Source organism: Nyctereutes procyonoides, unplaced genomic scaffold (assembly GCF_905146905.1).
Source record: "Nyctereutes procyonoides isolate TBG_1078 unplaced genomic scaffold, NYPRO_anot_genome, whole genome shotgun sequence".
In the NCBI taxonomy this organism is placed as follows: Eukaryota; Metazoa; Chordata; class Mammalia; order Carnivora; family Canidae; genus Nyctereutes; species Nyctereutes procyonoides.
The window spans coordinates 46,934,925-46,950,878 of NW_026575125.1; the positions used below are offsets into that span (position 1 = coordinate 46,934,925).

General features: G+C 39.4%; 1 protein-coding gene across 1 annotated transcript in view; it reads left to right on the plus strand.

Annotated features, from left to right (window-relative positions):
- Nucleotides 1-14,307, plus strand: part of KLF8 (KLF transcription factor 8) — a 42,130-nt gene extending 27,823 nt beyond the window's left edge. Inside the window, exon 5 of the mRNA XM_055338029.1 lies at nucleotides 14,126-14,307. Within this exon, the coding sequence (XP_055194004.1) occupies nucleotides 14,126-14,307 (182 nt within the window). The remainder of the gene's footprint in view (nucleotides 1-14,125) is intronic.
- Nucleotides 14,308-15,954: the final 1,647 nt, after the last annotated feature.

Here is a 15,954-nt window from a genome sequence, read left to right on the forward strand (position 1 = left end):
AGGAGAGTATAGGCAGTAAACTCTTTGACCTCAGCCGTAATAACTTCTTAACTTGATATGTCTCCTGAGGCAAGGGAAACAAAAGCAAAGACAAACTATTGGGACTACATCAAAATAAAAAGCTTCTACACAGTGACGGAAATAATCAACAAACCTAAAGGGCAGCCTACAGAATGAGAGAAGATATTTGTAAACAATGAATAATCCAATTTAAAAATGGGCAGAAGTCAGGAATAGACATTTTTTTCCAAAGAAGACATATAGATGACCAACCAGACACATGAAAACATACTCAAAATCATTCATCATCAAAGAAGTGAAAATCAAAACTACAATGAAATAGCATCTTACCTCTGTCAGAATGGCTAAAATCAACAACACAAGAAACAAAAGATGTGGCAAGGATGTGGAGAAAAAGGAGCACTCCTGCACCATTGGTGGGAATACAAACTGGTGCGGCCACTCTGGGAAACAGTATGGAGGTTCTTTAAAATTTAAAATAGAATTACCCTATGGTTAAGCAATCACACTACTAAGTATTTAAGCAAATAATGCAAAAATACTAATTCAAATGAATATGTGCACCATGATGGTTATAGAAGCATTATCAACAATAGCCACATTATGGAGCTAGCCCAAGTGTCCGCTGGCTGATGAATGGATACAGAAGATATATATATACACAATGGAATATTACTTAACTTTAAAATAGAATGAAATCTGTGGGACAAGTTGAAAAATGAGTTAACAACTTTGAACCTGCTTTAAAACTCTTATCGAAGCATTTTTGGAGCACCTTACATAGGGAGTTTGTGCAGTGCTTTGTAAGTAATTTTATTGGTATGGTTTTATTCTATTTAATGAGTTTTTATTAGATACCTAGGAGACCTGAGTTCAAGACCTGGCTCTGTCTCCAATCAATGGTGCTGCCTTGAAAGTCCCTCTGCCTGTTTGGCCTCAGTCTCCTCAACCAGAATGTGAAAGGATTGCACTAGATAACATTGAGGCTCCTTTGAGCTTTGAAAATTGAAAATGAATTGACTTGGTAAATGCTGTCCTTGCCACTTTACTTGGTACCGAGGACATCTCAAAGAACATCTTCAATCTCTGAAAATTCCTCTCTCTATATATAAAAATAATAAACATCTAAACAGAAAAAAAATAAAATAGAATGAAATCTTGCTATTTGCAGTGATGTGGTTGGAGCTAGAGGGTATTAAACAAAGTAAGCCAAAGAAAGGCAAATACCATATGATTTCACTTATGTGGAATTTAAGAAACAAAACAAATGAACATAGGGGAAAATAAGAGAGAAGCAAATGAAGAAACACACTTTTTTAAAAAAAAAAGACTTTATTTATTTGACAGAGCACAAGCAGGAGTGGCAGGCAGAAAGAGAGGGAGAAATAGACTCCCTATTGAGCAGAGAGCCTAAGGTAGGGCTCCAATCCTAGGACCCTGGGATCACGACCTGAGCTGAGGACAGATGCTTAACTAACTGAGCCACCCGGATGCCCCAAAGAAACACATTCTTAACTATGGAGGACAAACTGATTGTTACCAGACAGGAGGTGGGGGGGTGGATGGGTTAAATAGGTGATGGGAATTAAGGAGTGCACTTGTGATAAGCACCAGGTGTTGTATAAAGTGCTGAATCATTATATTGTACACCTGGAACTAACATTGCACTATGTTAACTAAGTGGAATTTAAATAAAAAGTTTTAAAAATAAATGAAATTGTATATATTTAATATATGCAATTTGTTAATTTGATATATGTACACATTGTGAAATATTCACAATGATCAATCTAAATAACATATTTCTTACTTCATAGTTACTTTTTTACTGATGGGAACACCTACGTTCTACCCTCTTAACAAACTTCAAGTATACAGTATAACATTTTTAAGTATAGTCAGATTGTTTTACATTAGATCTTATATATTCTACAAAACTGATACTTTGTACCCCTTATTAACACCCCACCAGCCCCTAGTAATCACTATTATTTATATATATAATATATAATATATATTATTTTATACATTTTTATTTTAAGGTATGATTAATATTCAGTGTTATATTGTTTCAGGTGTACAATATAATGATTCATCAACAATGTACATCACACAAGACTCATCACAACAAGTGCAGTTCTTAATTCCCATTACATCTTTTACTCATCCAACCCCATCTCTCCTCTGGTAACCATCAATTTTTTTCTCTATAGCTAAGGGTTTGTTTTTTGGTTTGCCTCTCTCTTTTTTTCTCCCTCTTTATTCATTTGTTTCTTAAATTCCACATATGAATGAAATCATATGATATTTGTCTTTCTCTGACTTATTTTGCTTAGCATAATACTCTCTAGCTCCATCCATTTCATTGCAAATGACAAGATTTCATGTTTTTATGGCTGAGATATATAAACTATATATATAATTTATTATATATATTTTAATTATACAGTTTATTTTATTACTGATTCAATTTTTGCTGGTTATTAGGCTGCTCAAGCTTTCTATTTCTTCTGGTTTCATTTTGTAGTTTATGTGTTTCTAGAAATTTATCCATTTCTTTCAGATTGTTGGCATGTACTTATTTATAATATTCTATTATAATACTTTGTATTTCTGTGGTATTGGTTGTTATTTCTCCTCTCTTATTTATGATTTTATTTATGTGCATCCTCTTGATTTTCTTTTTAATAACTCTGGCTAGGGGGTTTATCAATTTCATTAATATTTTCAAAAAGCCATCTCTTTGTTTTCTTTATCACTTTTAATGTTCTTTTTTTAGTTTCTATATCATTTATTTCTGGTCTGATCTTTATTATTTTATTCCTTCTACTGCCTTTAGGCTTTCCTGTTCTTTTTTATGGCTTTTTCAGGTGTGAGGTTAGGCTGTTGGAGATATTTCTTTCTTCTTGAGGTAGGCGTGTATTTCTGTATATTTTCCTCTTGTACCATTTTGGCTGGACACAAAATTTTTAGAGTGTAGTGTTTACATTTCCATTTGTTTCCCTGTATTTTTTACTTCTTTTATTTTCTGATTGACACATTCTTTTGTTTTGTTTTGTTTTTGTATATTTTTATTGGAATTTGATTTGCAAACATATAGCATAACACCCAGTGCTCATCCCGTCAAGTGCCCCCTCAGTGCCCATCACCCAGTCACCCATTCCCCCACCCACCTCCCCATCCACTACCCCATGTTCGTTTCCCAGAGTTAGGAGTCTCTCATGTTCTGTCACCCTCACTGATATTTCCCACTCATTTTCTCTCCTTTTCCCTTTATTCCCTTTCACTAATGTTTTTATATTCCCCAACTGAATAAGACCATATAATGTTTGTCCTTCTCTAATTGACTTACTTCACACAGCATAATACCCTCCAGTTCTATCCACGTCGAAGCAAATGGTATTTGTCTTTTTTAATGGCTGAGTAATTTTCCATTGTATACATATACCACATCTTCTTTATCCATTCATCTTTCGATGGACACCAAGGCTCTTTCAACAGTTTGGCTATTGTGCACATTGCTGCTATAAACATTGGGGTGGAGGTGTCCGGTGTTTCACTGCATCTGTATCTTTGGGGTAAATCCCCAGCAGTGCAATTGCTGAGTCATAGAGTAGTTCTATTTTTAACACTATGACGAACCTCCACACAGTTTTGCAGAGTGGCTGTAGCAGTTCACATTCCCACCAACAGTGCAAGAGGGTTCCCCTTTCTCCACATCCTCTCCAACATTTCTTGTTTCCTGCCTTGTTAATTTTCCCCATTCTCACTGGGGTGAAGTGGTATCTCATTGTGCTTTTGATTTGTATTTCCCTGATGGCAAGTGTTGCCGAGCATTTTCTCATGTGCTTGATGGCCATGTGTATATCTTCTTTGGTGAAATTTCTGTTCATGTCTTTTACCCGTTTCATGATTGGATTGTTTGTTTCTTTGCTGTTGAGTTTTAAAAGTTCTTTATAGATCTTGGATACTAGCCCTTTATCTGATAGGTCATTTGCAAATATCTTCTCCCATTCTGTAGGTTGTCTTTTAGTTTTGTTGACTGTTTCTTTTGCAGTGCAAAAACTTTTTATCTTGATGAAGTCTCAATAGTTCATTTTTGCTATTGCTTCCCTTGCCTTCATAGATGTATCTTGCAAGAAGTTGCTGTGGCCAAGTTCAAAAAGGGTGCTGCCTGTGTTCTCCTCTAGGATTTTGATGGATTTTTGTCTTACATTTGGATCTTTCATCCATTTTGAGTTTATCTTTGTGTATGGTGTAAGAGAATGGTCTAGTTTCATTCTCCTGCACATGGCTGTCCAATTTTCCCAGCACCGTTTATTGAAGAGACTGTCCTTTTACCAGTGGATAGTCTTTCCTGCTTTGTTGAATACTATTTGACCATAAAGTTGAGGGTCCACTTCTGGGATCTCTATTCTGTTCCAATTATCTATGTGTCTGTTTTTGTGCCAGTACCACACTGTCTTGATGACCACAGCTTTGTAGTACAACCTGAAATCTGGCATTGTGATGCCCCCAGATATGGTTTTCTTTTTTAAAACTCCCCTGGCTATTCGGGGTCTTTTCTGATTCCACACAAATCTTAACATGATTTGTTCCAACTCTCTGAAGAAAGTCCATGGTATTTTGATAGGGATTGCATGAAACTTGTAAATTGCCCTGTGTAACATTGATATTTTCACAATATTAATTCTTCCAATCCATGAGCCTGGAATATTTTTCCATCTCTTTGTGTCTTCCTCAATTTTTTTCAGAAATGTTCTATAGTTTTTAGGGCATAGATCCTTTACCTCTTTGGATAGGTTTATTCCTAGGTATCTCATGCTTTTGGGTACAATTGTCAATGGGATTGACTCCTTAAATTCTCTTTCTTCAGTCTCATTGTTCGTGTATAGAAATGCCACTGATTTCTGGGCATTGATTTTGTATCCTGCCACACTCCCAAATTGCTGTATGAGTTCTAGCAATCTGGGGGTGGAGTCTTTTGGGTTTTCTATGGACAGTATCATGTCATCTGCAAAGAGGGAGAGTTTGATCTCTTATCTCTTGCTGTTTTAAGGATTTTCTCTTTATTTTTAGAATTTGCAAGTGTCACTATTAAATGTCCAGGTGTTGAACGGTTTTTATTGATTTTAGGGGGGTACCTCTCTATCTCCTGGATCTGAATGCCTGTTTCCCTCCCCAAATTAGGGAAGTTCTCAGCTATGATTTGTTCAAATATGCTTTCTGAATCTCTGTCCCTTTCAGCGTCCTCTGGAACCCCAATTAAACATAGATTTTTCTTTCTGAGGCTGTCATTTCCCTTAACCTTTCCTCATGGTCTTTTAATTATTTGTCTCTTTTTTCCTCAGCTTCCTTCTTTGCCATCAACTTGTCTTCTATGTTCACTCACTCTTTCTTCTACCTCATTAACTCTCATCATTAGGACCTGCAGTTTGGATTGCATCTCATTTAATTGATTTTTAATTTTGGCCTGATTAGATCTAAATTCTGCAGTCATGAAGTCTCTTGAATCCTTTATGCTTTTCTCCAGAGCCCTCAGTAGCTTTATAATTGTGCTTCTGAATTGGGTTTGTGACATCGAATTGTAATCCAAATTCTGTAATTCTGTGCCAGAGAGTACTAGTTCTTTCTTTTGGGGTGAGTTTTTCTTTCTAGTCATTTTGCTCAGTGCAGAGTGGCCAAAAATGAGTTGTACTGGAAAAAGGAGGGGTACCCTCTGTTTCTATATACTGTAAATCCCTCGACTTCCCCTGGAGCTTTCCAGTGTTGCTCGGTCAAGAACTTGCTCTTCGAAAAAGAAAAAAAAAAAGAAAGAACTTCCTCTTCCCCTGTCCTTCTGGTTGGTCTTCTGTGGGTGGGGTCCACTGCGCTCATTCTTAGGTGTGTGTGTGTGGGGGGGAGATCTGCCCTGCCCCCGCCAAGTGCCGGGTTCAGCGGGAGCTGTTTACCCCCTGAGGCCCATTTTCCTGGCGTCCCCTCTCCATCCCAGGCATAGGGTTACACCAGGAGGAACACATAACTGGCGGCGTCCAGCTCTCCAGCTCTAGAGTCATCTCCCACAATAACTACCACAGTTTCCCAGTCCACACTGGCCTGGATGCTCTGGGGCGGGGGTTGCTGATCTGCACAGCTTGGGGGCGCCCGGTAGCAGGGAAGTTCTCGCTGTCCTGTGCCCTCCCCCACTTCCCCCCTGTCCCGCGGGGAGTGTAGGATCCTGGGCTGTGTCTGCTTGGCACCCTGGGATCTGGGGCCTGTGCTGCTGGAATCCTGCTCCTGGGGCTGCGGCTTCTGAAAGCAGCAGGGCACAGCCCCCTCTGCCTGGAGCCAACACCAGAGCTTCTCCTGAGGCCCTGCAGGGCGTGTGCTCCAGCCCTTTACAGTCCTTGGCCTGCAGTCTGTGGCGCGCTCTCCCCCGGGTGCACGTCCTCTATTAGTGACTCTGGGAGACTGGAGGCTCCACTGCCCTTCCTGCAGTTCTGCCCGATTTCCCTGCTAAGTGCCTTTCTGTCTGGGAAGAATCTGAGGCGGATTTTTAAAATTCCTGCTTCTCTGGGACTGGGCTTTCCTGTCCCAGGAGGTTTTCGTTGCCCGGCCTTAGCCCAGCTCCTCGCGGGGGGTGTGGTGGGGAGGCCTCCCCCACTTGATTCTTTTTTATTTTTTTTCCGCCTTTCTAATTTGTTAGAAGCGCAAACCTTTCTCTCTGTAGCATTCCAGCTGTTCTCTCTTTAAATCTCAGGTCGAATTCGTAGTTTTTCAGGATGATTTGAAAGTTATCTAGGTAAGTTGGTGGGCACAGGTGACTTGGGGACCCTACCCTTCACCATCTTGCCCCGCCCTCTGATCCATTCATTTTTTAGTGCAATGTTGTATAACCTTGTATTTTTTATTTTTCCAGATTTTTTCAAGACTATTTATTTATTTATGACAGAAAGAGCAAGAGCATGAGTGGCAGGGGAGGGGCAGAGGGAGAAGCTTACTCTGCTGATCAGGGAGGCTGACACCAGGGGGGAAAAAAGCTGAGCTGAAGGCAAACACTTAACCAAATGAACTACCTGGACACCCTATGGTCTTTCCAGAGTTTTTTGTTATTTATTTCTAGTTTCATACAGTTGTGGCAGGAAAAGGTCCATAATACGATTTAAGTCTCTTTGTATTTGTTGAGGCCTGTTGTGTGACTTAGTGTGTGATTTATTCTGTAGAATGTTCCCTGTGTGCTTGAAAAGAATGTGTGTTTTACTGTTTTAGGAAGAAATGTTCTGAACCTATCTGTTAAATCCATCTGGTTCAGTGAGTCATTCAAAGCTATTGGTTCTTCAGTGATTTTCTGTTTATTTGATATGCCCATTGGTATAAGAGTGGTGTTAAAGACTATTATTGCATTATTGTCAATTGGTTCTATTTGTCATTAATTGTTTTATATATTTGGGTTCTCCCATATTGGGTTTATATATATTTCCACTTTTCTATCTTCTTGTTTGATTTACTCTTTTTGATTGTATAGTGCCCTTATTTGTCTTGTTACAGTCTTTGTTTTAAATCTAGTTTGTCTGATATAAGTATTGCTATTCTGGCTTTCTTTTGACCTTCATTTGCATGAAAGATATTTCTCTGTCCCCTCACTTTCAATCTGCAAGTGTCCTTCAGCCTCTAATGAGTCTCTTGCAGGCAGCATATAGATGGGTCTTGTTCTTTTTATACATTCTGACATCCTATGTCTTTTGATTGGAGCATTTATTACATTGACATTCAAAGTAATTATTGATAGATATATATTTATTGCTATTTTATTACTTCTTTTGACATTGTTTCTAAAAATTTTCTCTAATCCATTCTTGTCTTTGTTGCTTTTGGTCTCTCCTTTTCACTCAAAAGTTTATTTTATGTATCCTGCATGGCTGGTTTTGTGGTCACAAACTCCTTTTGTTTTTATTTGTGTGGGAAATTATTTTTCTCTCCTTGTATTATGAATGATAGACTTGCTGGACAGAGCATTCTTGGCTGCAGAATTTTCCCTTTCAGCACTTTGAATATACCAAGCCATTTCCTTCTACCTTGCCACATTCTGTTGAGAAATCTCCAGTTAACCTGTGTTTTCCTTTGTATGTTAAGGATTGTTTTTTCTTAATGCTTTTAAGATTATTTTCTTTGTCACTATATTTCACAAATTTAAGTACAAAATGTCTTGTTGATGGCCAGATTTTGTTGATTTTGATGGGAGTTCTCTGTGTCTCCTGAATCTGAATATCTGTTTCCTTCCCCAGATTAGGGAATGTTCAACTATTATTGCTTCAAGTAAATTTTGTGCCCCTTTTTTTCTTTACTTCAACTGGGACTCCTTATATTACAAATGTTATTATATCTGATGGAGTCACTGAATTCCCTATGTCTATTCCCATGTTCTGTAATTCTTCCTTCTCTCTTTTTGCTCAGCTTAATCACTTTCCATTACTTTGTCTTCTAGGTTTATAATCTTTTCCTCTGCTGCTTTCAGTCTGCTCTCCCTTGCATCTTGTTTATATCTAATCTCATGGCATCATTTCATCTCTGATTCTTTTTTTTTACGTCTTTTATCTCTGTGGTGAAGGTCTCACTGATTCCTGTATGCTTTTCTCAAGCTCAATGTGTGTCCTTCTGTTTGGCATTGTAAATTCTCCATTAGGCATATTACTTATATCTGTTTCACTTAGATGTCTGCCTGTGTTTTCAACTTGTTCCTTCATTTGGGATAAATTCCTCTGTCCTTGCATTTTGTCTACATCTCTGCTTCTGTGTGTTAGAAAAGCAAGTTATTTCTCCTGTTTCTTGAACTATGTGGAGGTCATGTAGTGCCGAGGGTCTGATACTTCCAGGAGTGTCTGGTGTCCACTGCATGTGTTCTGCTGTTGTGTTGTTGTGTTTTGGCTGCTCTATCCTTTAAGTCAATTGTGTACACAGGTTCTTCTTGTCTACTAAGGACAATGTTTGGTCCCTGGCCTGATTCTGGTGAGTTTTAACTTGGTATGCTCTAATCTGCATATGAAATGAGACCTATCACCACCTATACTAGAATTGAGGCCATGCAAAGCTCTCTGGTTAGGAAACATGGTGTGGGCAAGGGTTTGTGTTGGTGTTCTGGAGGTGGGAGTCTGCTGCACTGGCTCTCAGACAAGCATGACTCCAAAGGGCTGTCCCACCAGAGTGTAGGGGTGTAAGACCTGGTGTATGCTAGTTAGGCAGCCTGTGTCAGTACTGCACTGCTTCCCACAGGAGGCTCTGTTTATGCTGCCAGGGCAGAAAAGGGAAATGGCATCAGCCAACTCCTTTTGCCCAGAGAGATGTCTCTGAGAATGCTGCCTCTGAGGGACATACTCCAAGAAGAGTGAGTTATCTCCTCTCCATGTGCCACAGGCACTCTTCAGATTATGGTTTCCATGCTATGTCTCTCTGGGTTATTTATCTGCCTATTCTCCTGGAGCAGTGCAGTGCCTTCTCAGCTCTATACCATCCAAGCCTGATGTCCTTTAAAACTCATGCGTTAAGCTCCACTGATTGCAAGAACTCACGAGTTGCAACCCCTCTCCTTTTTTCCAAGACAGCGTCTTTGGGAAACACTCTTGCATGTTCGCCAGTGTACTCCTCTCTCTCTCACACCTGCTCTGCAACCATGGTTCCCTCCTCTCCACAGCTCCTGGAATCCATTTCTCCCCTAAACCATGTCCCCATACTTTCTACCTTCTTTGATGTTGCCTCCTCTCTCCCTTCATATATTGTGGAGTTTTTCTGACAGTCTTAAGGTCTATTTCTGGGTTTTTAGGATGATTTGATGGTTATCTGGTTGTGTTCATGGGATGAGGTAAGCCTAGGGTCCTCCTACTCCTCTCCCATCTTCCCCCAACTTACCAATGGGTTTTGATATATAGTCACCATTAGGTTTATGTATAACCTTTTCTGCATATCTATATTAAGTTGATTGTCATTTAAGTTTGAACCTATTTGTCACTCCTTTCCTCCCCACATTTTGGGTAGGTTTTATCATATATTATATCCTTTTATTTTGTCAGTTCATTGCCTCATTTTAAAAAAAAAGTACTCATTGTTATTGCTTTTGTGTTTCCTATCTTCAGGCTATCCTTCTGAGTCTCTCTTTTCCACTCAAAGTATACCCTTTAATATTTCTTGCAGAATTAGTTTAGTGGTCAGGAACTTTTTAGCTTTTGTTTGTCTGGGAAATGCTTTATCTTTCCTTCTATTCTAAATGATAGCCTTGCTCATTAGATGCCATGGAGCCAGGATAGTTGGAGGTGACAATATGAAGAAAGACTCAGAGTCTCACTGAATTTTAGTCTGGGGGACAGGGGGACCAAGACTTGGATTTGGACTAGGACTTGGACTTGCACCCCAAGGTTTTGTCTCCTCCAGTTTTTATTAAGAGAGCTAGCAGTTTGGCTATAGGAATGATTAACTTTGGGAAGCAGAGAAAAATGTGTTTACTTCAAATGGTAAAAGAGTATTATGCTGAGTGAAATAAGTCAATCGGAGAAGGACAAACATTATATGGTCTCATTCATTTGGGGAATATAAAAAATAGTGAAAGGGAATAAAGGGGAAAGGAGAGAATATGAGCGAAACTATCAGTGAGGGTGACAAAACATGAGAGACACCTAACTCTGGGAAATGAACAAGGGGTAGTGGAAAGGGAAGTGGGCGGGGGGTTGGGGTGACTGGGTGATGGGCACTGAGGGGGGCACTTGGTGGGATCAGCACTGGGTATTATGCCATATGTTGGCAAATTGAACTCCAATAAAAAATGGTAAAAGAATAGGCTATCGGCTCAAGGAGGGGGAGTGGACGAGCTGTATTTGGAGAATAATGTGGTCAACAGTCAGGGTGTCAATTCAGGACCTCATGTATCCCCAGTGTGCAAAAGCCTATGGGATTCAGTTCTCAGATAAGCTCTGCAGCTGGTTCCCCACAGAGCATCTCTGTTTACATATTTTCACCATCAGCAGTTTGAATATATCATGCCCTCTGACTTGCAAAGTTTCTGTTGAAAAATCTTCTGCTAGTCTTATGGATTTGTCCTTGTTACTTACTGTCCTCTTTTGTCTTGCTGCTTTAAGAATGTTTCTTTATAACTAAATTTTGCAAATATAATTACCATTTGTTTTGGTGTGGATCTCCTTTATTGATTTTTTAAATAATAAATTTATTTTTTATTGGTGTTCAATCTGACTGCTTTATTGATTTTGATGGAAGTTCTTTGTGTCTCCTTGATCTGGATAGCTGTTTTCTTCCCAAATTAGGGAAGTTTTCAGCTGTTATTTCTTCAAATAAAGTTTCTGTTCCTTTTCTCTCTCTTCTTCTGGGAACTCCTATTATATGAATGTTATTATGTCTAATGTAGTCACTGAGCTCCCTAAGTCTATTCTCGTTTTATATAATTCCTTTTTGCTCTCTTTTGTTCAGCTTGATTACTATCTATTACTCTATATTCTAAGTCACTATTTTGTTCCTCTGCTTCTTCCAGCCTGCAGTTCTTTCCATCAAGCATGTTTCTCATTTCATGTATTGAGCCCTTATCTCTGCTATGTTATTCCTTATCTCTGTGTTATGGGTCTCACTTATATCTTCCACTTTTTCCTCAAGCACAGTGAGTATCCTTATGATTGTTATTTTAAATTCCTTATCAGGCATGTTACTTATATCTGTTTTGCTTAAATATCTACCTGTGGGCTTATCCTGTCCTTTCATTTGGGATAAATTTCTCTGTCTTCTCATTTTGTCTAGGTCTCTGTGTCTGTTCTCTGTATTAGGAAAGTCAGCTATGTCTCTTGTTCTTGAAGGTAATGGCCTTATGAAGAACAGGTCCCGTATAGTGCTCTGATCTGTGATGTTCTATGTTCCCTAGGTCATCACACTTCCTAGAGTGTCTCTATTATGTGCTGTGTGTTCTCTGCTGTTTGTCCTGGCCATTTTATTCCTTAGGCCAGTTGTCTGTAGAGGCTCTCTTACCTGTTGTGGGGAGTGTTTGGTTCATGGCTTGAACATGGTACTTTTTAACTATCTGTCTCTGGACTGATTGTGAAATGAGACCTGTCACCACTGCTACTGGAACCAAGTCTTTGCAAAACTCACAAAATGGGAGACACAATGTGAGCAGGGTTTTGAGGCAGTCTTCTGGGGATAAGGGGTCCACTATGCTAGGACTAAGGCAAGCTAGACTGAAAGGGATGATTCCACCAAAGCATGGGGTGGTGGGGTTTGGTACAAGCCAGTTAAGTACAGAGTATAAGCACTGTGCTGGTTCTCACAGATGGCCTTGTGCTTATGTTGAGGGATAGGAGAAGGAAATGGTACCAGCCAGTTCCTTTGTTCCCAGAGGGGTCTCTCTATAAACACTGCCACTCTGGGATAGGCTCTGAGATAAGTAAATAACCTCCCCAGTCTGTGCCCTAGGCACTCTTCTAGTCATTGTTTCTGTGCTGTATGTCCATTGGTTGTTTGCCTGCCTTCTTTCTAGGAGCAGCCCCAGTGCCCACTAGGCTCTATGCCATCCAAGTCCACTGACCTTTAAAACTCCAGGTTTTAAGCCCTGCTTGTTGCAAAACTCAGGAAATTCCATCCCTCTAGTTTTCCAAGACAATTGCTGTGGGGATTTGTTTTCCCTGTGTGCTCCCCTGTGTGTTAGTCAGACTTTTGCCCTTCTCCATAGCCATGGATCCCTCTCCACCACAGCAGCCACAATTCGTTTCTCTCTCAAACTCTCTTCTCACTTTCTACCTTCTTCAATGTGGTCTCTTCTCTAACTTTAGTTAAGGACATTTTTTTCTACCAGTCCTCAGGTCAATTTCTAGGCTATTTAGCATGTTTTGATGGTTATCCAGTTGTATTCATTGGACAGAGTGAGCCTAGGGTCCTCCTACTTCATCACCAACTTCCAACCGTCAATCTCCCTGTAGGGAGATTTTTATCTATTTTAAAATTTTAATTTTAAAATTTTTATTATAAGATACAATATCATGAATTTTAAAACATTCAAACAATACAGAAAGGTGGTAAAAAAGGAAATGTTATTTTTCTGCTTCTTTGATCCTCATTTTCCACATATTCATTCACTGGTAATCATTTCTCATAAATTACCCTTAAGAATATTGATATTACCTTTATCCCAAATGTGATGTGTGATCTATATAACATAATGGGGTCATACTGTGTTAATGTTTTTTATGTTACCTTTATTGCATTTAGCTTTCTATCTGAAGCATACATATTTCATACATAAATCAGATGCAACCTAAAGATACTAAGGATGGAGCTATTTCAAATTTGATGAGCTTTTTCTTTCTTTTTTATGAGCTTTTTCTAATTCCATTCCATTCCCCTGAGTGTCTGACCTTACATAGAAGAAGTCCTATAGCCTTAACAGAGAGCCCATTCTAGTAAATCACATTCTTTCTATGTATATGGTTTTATTTTTGAGTATTGATTAGGAGCTATTAGAAGTAATGGTTACTATAATGTGGTATAGTGAAAAGTAACAGAGGCCTGGGTTTGGATTCAAGTTTTTTTTAAGACTTTATTTTTTTATTCATGAGAGGCGCAGAGAGAGAGAGAGAGAGAGAGACAGGAGGAGGGAGAAGCAGGCTCCATGCTTGGAGCCCAACATGGGACTGGATCCCTGGTCTCCAGGATCAGGCTCTGGGCTGAAGGTGGCGCTAAACCGCTGAGCCACCGGGGCTGACCTGGATCTAAGTTTTATTGCTTACTGTGATAAAAATAAATAAATAAAAAGATGTTTCAAGCATCCTGTGAGATATTTTTCCCCCTTTAGAGATGAGAAAACAGACTACCAGGGAGTAGTGGCGTATTTAAGGTCACACAGCCAGTATGTAGTAGAGCCAGAATACACGCAAAGGTCTGTTTCAACCAGCACCTACATGGTTTCCTTTCTGCCATGTTGGCTTCTCTTTAGTATTACTATAAGGGTAGAGAGCATTTCTTCAAAGTGATTGCCACAAGTTTTGACCAAAGCCTTGATAAAGGGTTATATACTCTGTTCTCTTTCCAGTATCCAAGCATCTCTTCTCTGACTCCTTTCATTTTGTCATATTCCCCCGTTTAGGAGAGAAGCCTTATAAATGCACCTGGGATGGCTGCTCCTGGAAATTTGCTCGTTCAGATGAGCTCACCCGCCATTTTCGCAAGCACACTGGCATCAAGCCCTTCCAGTGCACAGGCTGCAACCGTAGCTTTTCTCGCTCTGAGCACCTATCCTTGCACCGCAGGCGCCATGACACCATGTGAGCAGCATAGACTGCACTAGAGGAGCTGCACTGGTCTTTTCTTTGTGCATGTGCATGCATGCACAATGAGATCATTAACCATCTTTTCTTCTTTGACTTCAGCTTGCCTCGGAAATGAAGTAAGAGCAACTCACTAAGTCAGGTTGATGAGACAGTATACTGGGAAAGATAGATGATCTTCCATTCCATGGGGGTCCCTCATATTCCACATTCATCTCTCCACTGTCCAGTCTCCTGATTTTTCAGCCTTCTATGGGTTGAATTCCAGTGCATAACTCATAGTTGCCCTCCACTCCCCGACCCCACCTTTGCTCTATGATAAGACAGTTTCCTACCAAAACAAAACAAGAATCAAACTCAAGGCTGTAAACAAACATGCACTCATTTTTATTCCATTTTTTTCTCTTATTTTCTAGAATTCTTATCCTTTTTTTTTTTGAACCAGTACTTAAAAGTGGTTGGTAGTGTCTTAAAATGACTATTTTTTTAAGTTCCTAAACAGAAAAAAAGACATAACAATTTAGTTGGTTGGTAAGATTTATAGGGATTTGTGTCCTGAATATAGGGCACATTCTCAGTGAATAAGCTGACCAACTCAAAGGTTTTATAAATCTAATCCTATTTGTTCTTACAGTTTAGTTTTCAGACAGTGCTGGTGCTTCTTCTCAAGTCCATCAAAAAGAATGAAATGATCTACTACTCTTATTTCTCCTCCTCTTTTCTTCCTCTTCCTTCAGGATAACAATTTGGCTGCACAGTTACCGTCTCTATTATGTTAAATTGGAACAAATAAATATTCAAAGCACAGTGACACACCAGTAGGGAGAAAAGTGTTCCAGGAGACTATGTTGGGCAAGAATAGGAACAACCAAAAGCAGGATCATTCTGACAATAGAGGGGACATTCATTTGGATAGGATATCAAAAGTACTGTAATCACAGGCCCCATTCAAATGGCAGCCTGTTGAGAATGTCTGGAGAGGTTGCACTGTACTGTTTACTCTTTTGTTTACATAAAGCAACTGCTATAAGCATATTGCATGATGAGAAATCACATGCTGGGGCCATGTTATACAGAGGTAAGGGGTGGAAGAAAACCAAATGTGTTCATTCCATGGCATGATTACCGTGAATTCCTGTATTTCAAATGGATTATAAAAGGATTTTAGGGAGAACTGACTCAAAAAGCCATTTGATGTCCTGCAAGTGCTATGACCACTTAAGCATTTCAGTAGCTGTTATGGAAGGTTACATAATATACATGTTTCGTTACCCAACTAGACTGTTTCATAACAGTCTCTGAGCATAAAACTGTTCCAGGCCCTGGACCTCAGATCTACCTCCACATGGCATACTTCCTCTACCTGGGGGCAAGGAGGGCTTTCTTTCATTTATCTTTAAATTCAGCCTCTGATCTAAAGGTTGTCTTCATATTGAACCCCTTTTCCTTGGTAGATATTCAAACCAGTCCCTGCGTGAATACTTTAGGTTACTACCTCCCAAGACCATCCATTCTGACTAAATAGAAAAATTCTAGTACCAAAAAGGGATCTTATTAATAACTTAGTTCTACACATCGTTCATATTTTACAGATGAAACATAAATGGGTCATATTCTCTCTGCAGATATTTCATTGAGGCCTTATAGA